The 14,960-nt window shown below is 29.4% G+C and overlaps 1 protein-coding gene across 1 annotated transcript in view; it reads right to left on the bottom strand.

The window, feature by feature from the left end:
• Positions 1–14,960, bottom strand: part of LOC106460096 (E3 ubiquitin-protein ligase HUWE1-like) — a 165,843-nt gene that overhangs the window by 29,368 nt on the left and 121,515 nt on the right. Inside the window, 7 exon segments of the mRNA XM_022386717.1 lie at positions 564–718; positions 2,721–2,858; positions 6,136–6,247; positions 8,703–8,767; positions 12,337–12,435; positions 13,215–13,495; positions 13,769–13,938. Of these exon segments, the coding sequence (XP_022242425.1) occupies positions 564–718; positions 2,721–2,858; positions 6,136–6,247; positions 8,703–8,767; positions 12,337–12,435; positions 13,215–13,495; positions 13,769–13,938 (1,020 nt within the window).

Below are 14,960 nucleotides of genomic sequence, written 5' to 3'. Positions count from 1 at the left end.
CTTTTAGTGGTGAAACCATGGCTGTGAATAAAAAAAGTTTTTGTAAAACGTACTATTGTCTTTGTTTTTTCTTCAATTCTGTAATAGAAATAATACTAAATAAAGATTAAAATATTTTGCACTAGCCTACCATACTTGCTATATATCCACATTTGCACTGGTTTTCAGATAAAATTATAATTCCATGGTAAGAAAATACGAAACCCTGATTTTTATTCAACTACACTCTCCTTTATACTGGCCATAAACAACAATTTTGTTTTATCTAGCATGAGACGATTGCAGGTATATTTTTCTTCCAAATTGGGCACATATTTTTCAACTTATGTGCTCAAAATAATTTTTAGGACCATTTGGCACTGGGAACATGTTAATTTTTCATCCTACTAAGAGATGGTTAGTTTATGGTTTGCTACATGAAAAATTCTCCTTTGAGATGTATTAAACCGAAATCTGAGAAATGACATTAACTTGGTATTGTCCAATGACAAAGATGCTTTCTATTTTCAGCAGTATTTGATTCTTCTTGTTTGTAACTCTAACTACAGAAAATTCAAATGTACCTCATCATCTTCTTCTTCATCATCATCTTCAGCTTCTTCATCCCCATCTTCATGTTCAACCTCATCATCATCATCATGTTCTCCTTCATCCTCTTCACTATGGCTATGGCCAGATTCTGAATTGGTATCAGAGTCACTGCTTTCATGACGATCTTCTGGAGAAAAAATTAGATTGTTTCAGTTTATGACATTAATACACAAAAATATATAAAACAATCAATGTGCAAAACTATATACTACCTCTCACACAGAAAAATTCATTAGGATACTTGGTCAAATGTTAAAAACCACACTATTCAAATAAATTGTTTCACATGATAATTGTTACAAGACAGCTTATACTTTTCATCCATGGAATAGTTCAGTTCGAAACAAGTAAAAAACTAAAGAGAGACAAGAGCTTGATCAAGGTTGAATTTGAAGACACTTGCAGGAATCATCTACTATAAGTATGCACCTTTTTTTTTCTACTTCTTGATATTTGGTTTTAAAATATTTGCTTGAATATTTTACTATATAATTCTCTTGTTACAGGCTCAGCCACTTCAAACAAGTTTGTGAACCCAAAGTGGCAGTCATAGTTTCCATATTATAACTTTTAATATACTATGTATATCTCCACAAAATTTTTTAAGCTTTCAGTAAACCTATGTACATGAAATATCAGATTTTCTTAACTATGTATTTTTATTAAACTTCATCCATAAATATATGGAGTCAAAGTGTTGACTGCTCTGAGTGCAAATTGATTTATGTGAAGATTAAAAGTACCCTTCTTCATCTGAAAATTGTCAAATTTCATTTGCATAATCTCTAAAACCTTAATAAATAAACGTTTTTCAGTAAAATTTTATATGTTATCTTATTTTTTCTACCCTAACTGTATATGCAACCTGTCATTTAGACTGACCTCCTAATACCCTATAAAAATATGGAATAAATTTAACTTACCCCATTTTTATTTTCTAGAACGGTAGCAAATTGTAACATGAAACTACAGTGGTTTATCCTAAATAGCTTCCAGCTCATAACAGCATACACATGTTTAAACTTCAATTTTATTGTTTTTTTGCCCTTTGAACCATGTCTAACTAATAATTACACCATACAAGTTGTAAACATATAGTTTGTGTTACTGTATCAAATTACGTAATGCACAAGCTGCTCGTGAGCATACCCAATGAAGAATTTTTATTACTATTATCATTTTTCATTATTTTACTTAATATTTTACCTTTAACCTAACAAGTTTGTAATTTTTACACACAAGTTATTTTTATAATAATAAATAAAGAATATACATGAAAAACAAGAAATATAGTACTTACCTGGGTCTTCTAGTTTTATTCTTGTTGAAGAAATGTAAGCCTACTTTTTTTTTTTAACATTAATGGTACTACTACATTAAAGAATTTTTATTGAATTAAATAATCCACCTATGAACATAGAATAATAACACGCACAAAACAAATAATGTCCTATAACTATCATAATTTTTCTAGCTTTTTAACTATACAATAAGAAGTATTAAAAATTCAGCTAATCTTATCGATGTGATTTCTGTGAAAATAGTTTTGAACTGGAGGCAAAATAGATAATTTTCTGTAGAGAAAACAATGTAGTACGATATGTCATTTGATAGATTTTCTAGTTTATGGTTCAATAGACAAATAAGATTGAAGGCTATAAAAATTGCTTTGCCTGAGTAATATCTATATTTTAGCGAGTAATTTACATTAAATTTCATACTTCAGAGAAGGGTGGCAAATAAATTAGAGAAAAAGGTATCACCTAGTAAACAAATGCCACAATTCTCATACCTGGAAGAGACTGAGGATTCTTTTAACTTCTTTATAAAATTAAGAACTTAAAGCTTAAATAATATTAAAATTTGATATATTAACTACATTTTGATTCCAAGGTTTATTCATATACATAAAGTAGTTTAATTAAATTTTTAATGTAACTCTAAAACGTTGTGACATGCACACTTTCACCTTTCCGTTGTGTGTTAATGAAAATAAGGTATAAGGTATGAATAAATAAAAAGTTAGGTTATTAAACAGTTTCAGTATCGCAATTAATCACCTCTAAACAAATTCTGTAGGTATGCAGTGACTGCCAATTTTATAACCAAGAATTATGTGTTTGTAATACCTTGTGTGTGATCTTCTTCAAATTCACTTTCGTGATGACTGATCATCTGGGAATCATGATGGTCTTCAATTTCAGCTTCCATGCTGATTACTATGTCTTCTGATTGATTTTCCTGGGTTTCTGCATTTTCTGGAAGAGCTATTTATTAACAACAAAATGCATAAATTGATATTATCTGTCTATATATGTCATAAATTTCATGAATGAATTAGTTATAAACATTCAAAAGTTCTGAATTTTCACAGAACTAATTTAACCAAATAAAACCTCAACACAAAATAAAGTTATATATATCGTTACTACATCAGCAATAAAAAACAACCTTGTAGTATAAATTATTCATTTTTCAGATATATAATTTTACCACTAAACACAGTTTTGTTTAAAGAAATACTCCATCTCAATTCAAAAGCAAAAAACCTGAAAAATTCTTGCAACCCATATGTAAGATTGTTAATGAAAAAACCCTCACAGAATTTCATTCAAAAAAAGAATTGTTGCATAAAAGTAATTCATCATAACTACTTCTCATTTCAAACTGATAAATCAAACTATATTTGTTTAAAGTCTATCCATTTCCAGACCATTGTAAAAAAAAAGATCCTTTTCTGATTTTTTCCACTATTTTGTTAATTGAAACTCTACTCCAGTTTTATTTTATAATCGACCAATATTTCACCTGACAGCATCAGGATATGATCTTTACAGTGTTAGGCAAAATTAGGTTAAAAATTAAAATAAACTACCATATTTATATTGATCATACACATATCAATGTTAGTTTCAATACTTTGTCTCTTTTAAGGTTTATGAGTTTCAGACCTGAAAATATGAAATAAAAAAAAATATATTATCCAAAACCTGTATATTGAAAATAATATTCTGAAAAGCTATAATATGCAAAAAGGTTGAGTGTTTAATAGGTATTAATAAAAAATGGTTTAAAATCACGGAAAACTTCCTGTCTATAAAACTCCAAGTGATGGCAAAAAATTGTACAATACACCAATTCCAGTTTGTTTACCACGTTCCCACAAGCAGGAGTGGATTAAGGCAGGGGCTACTGGGGCTGTAGCCCAAGGCCTGTGCTGAAAAAAAGTCCATTATGAGATTTAATTAGTTTTTTCCCCCTTTAGTCTTTAGTCATTCTTGACCCCCCTAGAAAAATTTAGCCCCAGACCCATTTGATCTTTAATCCATTCCTGCCTGCAAGAAATGTTCTACTACTGCACTCCTCCCAGTATAAATATTAATTGTGTTCTTTAATAGATATACTGACGGGCGTGGATGTTTCACCGCTGTATATTTTGTTTAATTTATTCTGCAAATTACGTAGTCATATCTGATATATATTTGGTTTCAATGTGTATTTGCAAAGAATATATTTACAGAAATTTGGTAGGCTTCTCCACAATTTTGATTGAGAGACCACTTTGTTTTATGGTACTCTTTAGTCTGTTAGTAAAAATAATATTAAACTATAGAAAAAAAATATGTTGCTTCCCAGATTTACTTTTCTCTTCTGATTTTGAAACAAGTTGTAAGGTGGTATTAATTTGCTTCTGCTCATGTTGCATAATCATTTTACCAATTAAGGTGATAGTATACTCATTAATTTAAAGACTGTATCGACAATTGTTCAATATTCCCATAACCAAAATTTAATATTAACTGAACTTTGAAGTTCAATAAAAGGGTTTTGCTGTAGATTTGTTAGTTTTCAACTCTCCATTACAAGTACATAACATAATTTCTAGAAATAAGAGGATGTTAGACTGTGTGTGAATATTGCAAAGTGAACTTTTACTGTTGGATGTTTTCAATTCATGAAACCTCAAAGAATTATTGAATATGAGAATTTAATTCATGACTTCAAACTGATGAAAGCTTAAAGATGTTTACTCTTAGTATTTAATCTAATTGTACAATACTGTGTGTAGATTGTTTTCCAAACAAAGTCAACAAACAAAACAATGTATGCAAATAAGATAAAATTCTATGGCGTAATATAAGGTTGTTTATTGAGTTTAAGAAAAAATTAATTTGCAAATCCAGCCAATATAATTTTTAGAATACGAGAGAGAGCTTATTTCTATGTCATGTAAAAAAGGTTTTTTTGATATATTCAAGTCTTCAATTTATTTTATATTTCAAAGTTTTAAAAATATAAAATGTTTAGTCACATTAATATTACCAAATTTGTATCTGTAAAACAGTAATTAAGCAGAAAGAGAGGTAGGGTCTAAGAAATCAGTAAACAAAACTATTTTCTCTTAATTTACTCAAGATATACTACATTTGTTATAAGAATGATATATACAGATAAACTTTTCATATTTTGTCTATAACAGCAATTATTAAATTACACAACTTATTAAACTGAATGACATGGTGTATGCTTTAAATAAATGACAATTATTTTCAATAATAATGTACACATAAAGTAACATTGAAAAAAAAGTCAGACAACAAAAAAAACTTATGCTCTGGTTAGTCAAGAGAGATTTGAAAACATAATTATGAATTCAAAAAATCACCATAATTGGAGGTAATGTAATGAGTTAATGAAACATTAACAGTTGAATGGTCTACAATTAATCAATAATTCCTTCCATCTGATCATTAGGTTTTCTTTTTAATTGTATGTACGGTGGTCAAAAGCCAATAACAAGTATGTTAAATGTGCATGAAATATAATGATATTTGTTTGTAAAGTTAGTTTGTTACAAATCTCTTCAGATTAATTATATTATTTTGGCACTTGTGTATAAAGTTAAAATCATAAATAATATTCAACGTTAAACTGGTATGCAATTAAAAACATTTTATTTAGACCTATCTATGGCCTTCTAAACATTGACGACTACATGTTTCAATGTTACAACTGGTATGCAATTAAAAACATTTTATTTAGGCCTATCTACGGCCTTCAAAACATTGACGACTACATGTTTCAATGTTACAACGTCATCCTCTTGTAATTCACTCCTGAGGATGATGATGTAATGTCGAAACATGTAGAGTCGTCAACTTTTTGAAGGCCATAGATAGACCTAAATAAAATGTTTTTAAATCTCTTCAGATTGTTACATTTTTTTATGGTAAGAAAACAGATTCTAACAACTGTCCCTAAAATAGCAAAAAAATGTACATTTTCAGTTTTATAATTAAAATTTGCCAATAATACTGTATATGATATTTCAAATGTAATTTTAAGTACTTTTCAAATAAAACAAAAAGTAGTAGTCTTGTATAAATTGAGTATTAATGAAAATGCATTTAATTATAAAAAACAAAAATCTGCCAGTAAAACCAAGATAAGTACTTGGCTTTATCTTTGTTTTTGAGTTACAATTACCAAACAATACAGATATCTTGTTTTAAAAAAACTCCACAGGAATTAGTTTTAACTGACCAGTAGTAGCTGAACAGTAGATGACCTCTCCAAGTATTGGATCTTCTGACCCATTATTGTCACGGTCTAAAAGTTCATCCATGATCCCTTCCAGTTCAGCTTCATTGTCATTCTACAGAAAAATAGGATTACCTGTGATAGGAGCCACTTAATGTTTGCTGAAATCAAGTCATCTAATAAAAACAGCTGAACATACTCCACAAAGTTTTTGGTTTACCTTAGTTAAGATTCTAGTACTAAAACATCCATAACATAAGAAAAAACACTTAACATTAGTAAAGAAAGCTTTAAAACTCAAATTGATTTTACAACTATGGCTAATAGTCCTTTGGCTACCACTGTAGCCCCCCCCCCCCTGGAAATTTCATGAAGCCTTATCTTTCTGAAATATAATTTTATTTTATGTAAAAATTCATTTATTTGCCATTTTTTTTTATTTCAGCTTAACCCTTTCGCATCAGGTAGGTCAAAGTATGCATATCACAACCTTTTACAGTTATATTCGAAATTAAATAAACTACTATATTATCAACACATATGAATAAAAGTATTCTTAAACATAATATGAAAATCACTTTGCACTTGGAGCATTCAACACTCTGACACCATACAATTAACCAGAAAGTTTTTGTAAAAGTACTTAATAAAAAAATTTTGATTTTTTCTTTATGAAAGACTTTTAAAGTTTAATGAAAGCTTGTCAAATTTTGGGAAGATACAATAAGTACTTTCAGAGTTATAGTATGTATACCACCATGGTTTCATGGTGTTTACAAGGTGCTGCAAGATACATCAACCCATGGTGAAAGGGTTAAGGCTATTATAACACATTATACATTGCAAATTATGGTTAAGTTTTGCATTTTTCTTATCTTCCAGCCATCCATAAACCAAATTGTGGCATGTTTGGTATCATTAAGTGTAAAAGTGTACAAAATGTATTTAATTTGAACAAAACACTTATTTATCCTCATGATCACTTCTCTCTGTCTAATTCAAAAACCTCAGCCAAACTATAGAATACTATTTTGTCATCACCAACACAATAATGTTTGTCTCTTCCTGATTTGGCAAGATATCAACTATTTCTTGTGGCAGAATCCCGCCATCACACCAATCATAAACAATACTTCCACGTTTATCAAATTTCCAGCCATGAATATCTGAACAGGGAATATCAGGGTATTGTATATGGAAATATGTTATTAAATTACAGTTACTAGGAGACTTCTATTACATAATGCTATTTCAAGTTTCAGCAACATACTATATGATACACAATGACTGAGAATACTAGCAATTTCTGCACTACCTGTAATGTGACAGTGATTCCTAATGGCAGATTCTTGGGCATTTTCCCACTTTAACCAGATCAGTTGCCCAGGATATCTGCTAATCTGTCAGCACTGTGGCTCCTGAATAACTAAATAAATTTATATCCAATAAGTCACCATCACAAGCTCTACTCAAAAGGTCTGTTTCACTTGGGATTTATTAATGAAGACAGTAAATAAATGGCAGATTGGGGCAAGGGGAATCCAAATGTGGACTTGTCAAGTTATCTGTCTGAGACTGCCTTTTCAAATGCAATTTCATCTGCTTGACCAGTTGGCACTTCATCTGAATATATCATTTCATTCTTGTAACTTGACTGCCAAAACCTTATTTTGTTTCTAAAAAGAGTACATTTTTCAGATTATACATTTTATAGTTTAGGTTGCAGTGAACTGGAAAGTTGCCTGCATGAATAAGAAATATTTTTCTGTTAATGTAGTCATTCTCTCAAGCTGAGAACTTTCATGATGCTGTTTAACATATTTAATAATATTTGCAAACCCTTCACCATGAGCAGCATTCTGTTTACTTTATTCTCCAGTACTGGATCCTGCTTTTGGATATCTCTCATCCTTTCCTGTGTAAACATGAAAATAAAACTAAAATAATCTGCTTTCTTTGCAATTAGATCAGCATTTTGAATGTTAGCAAGCAACTAATCATCCAATTTTTTTCTTTGCTGCTTCTTTTAGTGAATTGTGAACTGTTTCAATTACACCTTTCACTATTTTGCTCTCTTTTGACAAATAAGACACTGGTTACTGGCAAATAGCACAGTAGAGATTTGAGATCTTTGTCTTTTACTTGAGAAAGGTAATTCCTTATTGTATTCTTCCTTGATGCTTTGTTGTTTACCAAGATACTTGACATTTGTGAAAGCCTGATAATACATCCTGTGCTAACCATTTTGATTTATCAAGAATGTCCGGTACACCATGAAAATCCTTGTCTCATCTATGTTTTTTGCTTTCTGACAATTGCCATAAATGCAAAACCTCCAGTTTTTTGTCCAGCTAATTTTGGTAACTGGTTTTACCTCAATGTCTTAAATCTTACATTATGTATGACACATATTCTCTCTTGGTACAATTTACCCTTCCAAGTTTAACTAGTTTGCTTCAGACTAAGAGGTTTTTCATCAGGCATAATAATTTTTAATGCTTGATATCATAACATGCTATACAATTTGCTGGTATGATTAATCACATTTAATATAAAAAAATATAACTTACAATAATTTCCTGGCTAAAGCTAGCAGTGACAGGGGCTTCTTCTGATGTTGCTCCTACATCAGGAGCTACATAAAAGAAAAATGTAAATTAGTTTCTTAAATTACAGATACTGAAGAAACTATCACTATGTTACATAATATTTTTAAACTAATCTCTATACTATAATTGAAATAATAAGGATATTCCCCAAAGAACTAAGGATTTTTATTTTATTTCATTTTACTTTTTTATTAACATGCTTTGTCACAGAACAAAAAGAAGGCATGTAATAATGCTCCATGTACCTTTGAAATAATTACAGACTAAACAGCAGTCTGTTTTTAATGGACATGATGAAATGTGCTGTTTTAGTATTTAAAAACATCAAAAGAATACTCACTGAAAAAACTGCAAAATGTAATAATTATGTAAATATTGCACTTAACAAGTATATTCTCAAATATTAATTCTTTACTTCAGCTGACCTTTTTCAAGAAAAAATGTGAAAACATTACATATACATTTTATGCTGTATCATCTTAAATAACTGATTATCATTAAAAATTATACCAAATTGGCAGACACAAGGTACACATAAGTAATGCAACCCATTACAGATATAGAATTAGTGGAGTTTGATAACTTCTTAAACCTATCACTAAGGGCATCCTTTACTGCCCATGTCATGAGGTTTTAGTGACTTTAATTCAAAATTTTATTAATCTACTTTTTGTTTATGTTATACCAATTAATATAGCATAAAATCTTATCTAATAATCCATATTTTAATAGTATATAAGTTAAGTTTTTAATTTTATAAAGCAATAAAAAAAAATTCTGAATTTATCTTATTGTGACACATTTTATCTAGGCATCGCCTTGTCTATTTTATCCATGACCCCTCCAATAAGAATGAAATTCAATGTCAATTACTCACTATAAAGTAGTCATTGCTTAGACAAAGCACAATTTTTATACCCTTCAATTTTGTTTAGTTACAGAGCTATCAAATACAAAATCAGACCCCTCTTGCCACACCCACCTGTCAAATCCTCTCTTTTAGGATTTGTTAAGTTCTCTCTTACATTTAATTTTATATTATTTATAGCCAAGGTTTTAATCTATCAAATGATGTATTATATTATGTTGTTTTCTGAATATAAAATTGTCAATTTCTCTGTTAATACAAGCTTCTTTCCCAAGGGAAAGACAACGACTAGCTTGGATGAATTTGTCACGGCTCTTGTCCGATAGTTACATACTTGCTAACTCTCATGATTTGGGCGGGAGTTTCCTGAATTTGGACCTTTGACCCCATCTGCTGATTGGGTTATAAAACTTGGTAATTTCTACCAATTTTAGACATGTACACCTATTTTTTCTTGAAATCTACCAAGGTGTGTACCTATAGATAACTTTTTCATACATTAAAAATTTCCTGGTAAATTCAGCCAATTGTGTGCTCTCTATAGGGAAACCAACTGCGTAAACATGGGCTTCATACTGGAAATCGGGCTTCATATTCTTCTTGGCCAAAGAAAACCAATTATAAGATGTAATTATCATTCTAAACCAAGAGTAACTGTTCATGTGATTACTAAAAACGGAAATGGCTTCTTTGGCAGAGAAGAGAAAATACTAAGTGTGCACAATCCAGACATCTTGGGATACAGAATTTCCTTGGGTGACCAAATTTACTTCAAAAACATATTAATTTTGCAAGATAGGCCTATTTGATTTTATACTTGACATTTATGAAATGCTTTAATTCTCTGACATTGTTTTAAGATCAAGTCTGAGATTTACAAAAATGAAAATGTAATGATTTCTTGAGACCCGCAGAATTGAAAACAAATGACAAAATCAAAGAATGCATGGGTATTTGCAAACTGATGGGCTTTAAACCAGTTTTGCTTGTAAATTGCTTGAGTTGCCGCTAGTTGCGTAAAAACTCCCCCATCAGAATTTTGAAAAGTTGGCAATTATGTAGTCAGAAACCAAAAAAAACTGATAGTTAAATGAGATTGTCTACTCTTAGCATGTTATTATCCCATGTTCTTTGGTGCATTATTCAATTAAATACAAATTTAGTGCATTACTACAATTTGTATGAAAAATTTAGGTTAAGTGCAAAATAAATAATTATAATAATATAATAAAAATGTTTCATGATGCATGGAAGCGAGCAGCTTGTGAGTAACATCATTCTAGAAAAAAAGGGGTAATTTAGATTTATTTCAAATTTTTTTTGGTTTTTATGACATTGGTCAAATTGAACAACCTTGTATAGAGTTAGGGTAGAGAAAATAACAGATAAAATATAAAGTTTTAGTGAAAACAAACATTTGAAATGTATTTAGGAGGTTTTAGAGATTACACAAATCAAATCTGAGATTTTTGAGATGAAGAAAAGTATTTTTAATCTCAATGAGGAAATCCCTTTGGACTCGGAATAGTAAAATAAATGCGTGTGTGTGTATATATATATATTCATGGAAAAATCTTTGGTAAAAATACTTAATTAAAAAAATCTGATTTTTTTGTATACAAAAGGTTTGTAATGTTTAGAAAAGTCTGCATAGTTTTGTGAAGATACACGTACTGTAATAAATGTTATAGTATGGAAACTATAAAAAGTAAAAAATGATTTTTAGGTTGGTCAGTTCAACTGACCTCACAGTGAGAGTTAAGCTAGTGATATTTTAAGAAATATTTAACATTTAAACATTTGATGAATTAGTAAAACTTGATATAATAAGCTCAAATAAAAATCACTTTGGACACAGACTATTCAAAACAAATATCAATCTTTTTAGTTTATCTAAAATACTTCAAAAAATATGATTTTTTGTGCATGAAAGACTTATGTTTACTGAAAGAATACCAAATTTTGTGAAGATATACAGACTATATTAGGTTAGTAGTATTAAATCTATAAAGATTTTATATGAGTAAAAAGGAGTCACTTGGTAGGTCAAATCGACCGAGCCTGTGTTGAGAAAGTTAATGATGTGGCTAATTTATTGATTACATTTAATTCTTCAATTATTCTTATGATACTTGAACAGTTGGAATAATTGAAAATAGTAATAAATGGAAACACTGTTTTTGAAAGTTTTTTTTTTTTGTAAGTCATGACACTAATCAATTAAGCTGAACAATGATGAATTAATTGAAAATAATAATGAGAAACCATAATGGCAATATTTTGATTATTGAGATAGTATGAATAATCACACAGTAACTTTGATCAGATGATTATTTCTGACATTAATTGATTTGATTATAATTTCAACTAGTCTATTATTTAGGTGACACTAATCAATGTAAATGATGTATATAGATAATGGATTAATTATCCAACTACACAAGTCATGTTAAATTAGTGTGGTAGTCCCTGCATCAAATCAGTAAACTTGTGCAGTCACTTTCCAAGTTTTACATACAATCAACCGATAATTTTATCAAAACTATTGTATGATATCAAGCTAGCTTTGAACCTTATGCATCTGAAGACAAATTTTTCTTTTTAATATTTTAGATTACAATTTCCTTTCAAACGTTGTTGATGATAATGTATTTAAATAACAAGACTGAAACATAATGACAGAACTAGATAAATATATGAATTGTTCAAAAATTATTTAAATATTACCTTCACTGTCAGTATTATCTGCACTGTCATCTACTGTAACTTCACCATAAGCATTAGTTGCTTCAGAGGTACTTGTTTCAGTATTTCTTACTGTAGAACCTGGAAAATTAAAGTAAAATTCAACTATAGAAAAGTTTAAAAATTCTCTTAAATGATTCTTACAAAAAATGCCTTACACAAAAATACACCAAAGGCTTTGCAACAATGGAGAAAAACAAAGCATTTTTGTGATCAGACACCTGAAAATGAATTGGAGCCTGCCTTTTTAGTAAAACAAAGAAAAGAGGATTACATGGCAGAAATTTTATTAACAGAAACTAAGAGTGGTCAGAAATTTCAAATCTCTTTCTCTTCATTAATGAAACAGATGAGGTTACAATAAAGTTAATTCAATCAAATTCTTAACAAAAATGTGAATTAAAAAACATTACAAAATTGTAAGTTGCTGTGTGCCATATTAAAATTTATTTTACTAACTTCTAACAGTGAACTTTGTTTGAGATGTGTAAAATTAGAATAATTTAAAAATGAAGTTGTACTGTAATCAAAACACTTCAAAATTTAGATCTTCATATTCTAGTTTTAATATTTTGGAGGGAATGTCACAAGTGGTTCATACATGAAGTAATAACTCCACATTAGGTCTAAATACATACTCATATTTAAACATACAAGTGTTCAGCTACTTCAAATACTTAAATTTACTAAAAGTTTTCATGGGTTGATAATAAAAAAAATTATTACTTGCTTAATGGTGAATTAATCAAAAGTTATTCTCTGAGCTTTGAGCTTCAAATTTATTTTCTATTTACTTCAAAGTTACTTGTCATTCAAAAGATCAAAACATTTTTGTTTTTAGCATAAACTGACAACAGTACCTTCTCCATTCTGTGTAATGCCAGTATCTTCTTCCATAGCTTCACCAGCAAGATCTTCCTGCATTCCTGATACAGCTGCTGAGGTCTTGGTTCGGTTTGATCCTTTCCCACTCTGGCTGTTAGTTGGAAGATTCACAATTCTGGAGAGTGTCTCTAATGGCTTTAGAGCAGAGTTTACTGTAGTAGCCATATGAGGACTGGACAAGTCAAGACTGTGGGGGATTCTAGCCAGATCTGTCACTAAACCACGCTTCAGCAGAATTCTTACCATGTTGTTCATGCTTTAAAAAAAGTTCTTATTTTTTACATTTTATATTTTCTGTGTAAAAATAAATAAATAATGTTCAAATTCTCAAAGTAACATAACTTGTATCACTTTTAGCTTTCAAAGTACAAGTAGAACCAAATAAAATCTTTTTTTGGATTTCAAAATACAATCCTCATATATCATCATATAAAATTTTCCAGACACAGTCTGTTATCAAGCATTAGCATTATTTTCTGCAATTAAGGTGTAATTTTCATTTGTAAAAATAGATCACACTTTCTCTCACCTGTTCTGTTGTTGTCTGAAAGTAGAAGAGTTCATCTGACTTTGGGATGATGAGGAAGAAGATGGGCAAGATTCTATCATTGTTCCAATCAGACCTGTTAAAGCTTGAATCCTAGCATGTTTATCTGCAGATTCTGTTAAAGCTAAGGATCGATGAAGAGCAGCTTTCACCTACACAAATTGCAAGTTACAGAAAAAGCTTCTGATATCAAAAATTTAATGAATGGTAATTAACGTTTATCTAGTAACAAAACTAATATACTAAAGGTTTTCCTTACATCAACAAAATTTATGTGATTTTAATTTTTGATGTTGAAATAAATGAAATTACGAACCTTTAAATGCTTAACTCTCTCGAAACAGACTTAGTTGATTTGGCCAAGGTCATGACCACAAATTAACCATCATAGTTTCCAGACTATAACCTTTAATACTCATCACGTATCTTCATGAAATTTTGCAAGTTTTCCATACACATTACAAGTCTTTCGTACACAAAAAAATTAGTTTTTTTAATTAAGTATTTTTACTAAAAATTCTTTTGTGAATATATGGAGTCAAAGCATTGACTGCTCCAAATGCAAAGTTATTTTCGTGTATTAAAAACACTTTTCTTCATCTGAAAATTTTTGAATTTCATTTCCATAATTTCTAAAACCTCCTAAGTAAATATCAAACGTTTTTTTCTCAATAAAACTTAATATTTTATTTATTTTCTCCATCCTAACTATATGTATTCCATAAATTTGATTGACCTCATAACTATTATAAAAAAATATGAAATCTAATTGTCCACTATTCTTTCCTTCTGGAATGACTGCAAAATGAAACTACAACTGTTTATCCTAAATAGTTTAAAACTCATAACAGTGTACATCTGTTTCTACTTAAATTTTGTTGTTTTACTGCCCTTTGAACCCCATCTAACTAATAATCCTGCCATACAAGTTGTACATCACTCAACAAAAGTGTAGCTCACATTACCTTATCAAATTATATAATGCACAAGCTTCTCATGAGCATATCCCATGAAAAAGTTTTATTATTATTTTTCATTACCTTACCTAATCTAACCCAAGTTTCTAATTTCTACATTTTAGTTACTTTTTTCATAATAATAGAGAGCTATATTACTTAACTGGGTTTCTTGTTCTTTTGTTGTTGATTGTTGATGAAACTTAAGCCTACTTTTT

Source organism: Limulus polyphemus, unplaced genomic scaffold, assembly GCF_000517525.1.
Source record: "Limulus polyphemus unplaced genomic scaffold, Limulus_polyphemus-2.1.2 Scaffold707, whole genome shotgun sequence".
Classification (NCBI taxonomy): Eukaryota; Metazoa; Arthropoda; class Merostomata; order Xiphosura; family Limulidae; genus Limulus; species Limulus polyphemus.
This window is presented reverse-complemented; position numbering and strand designations above follow the sequence as displayed.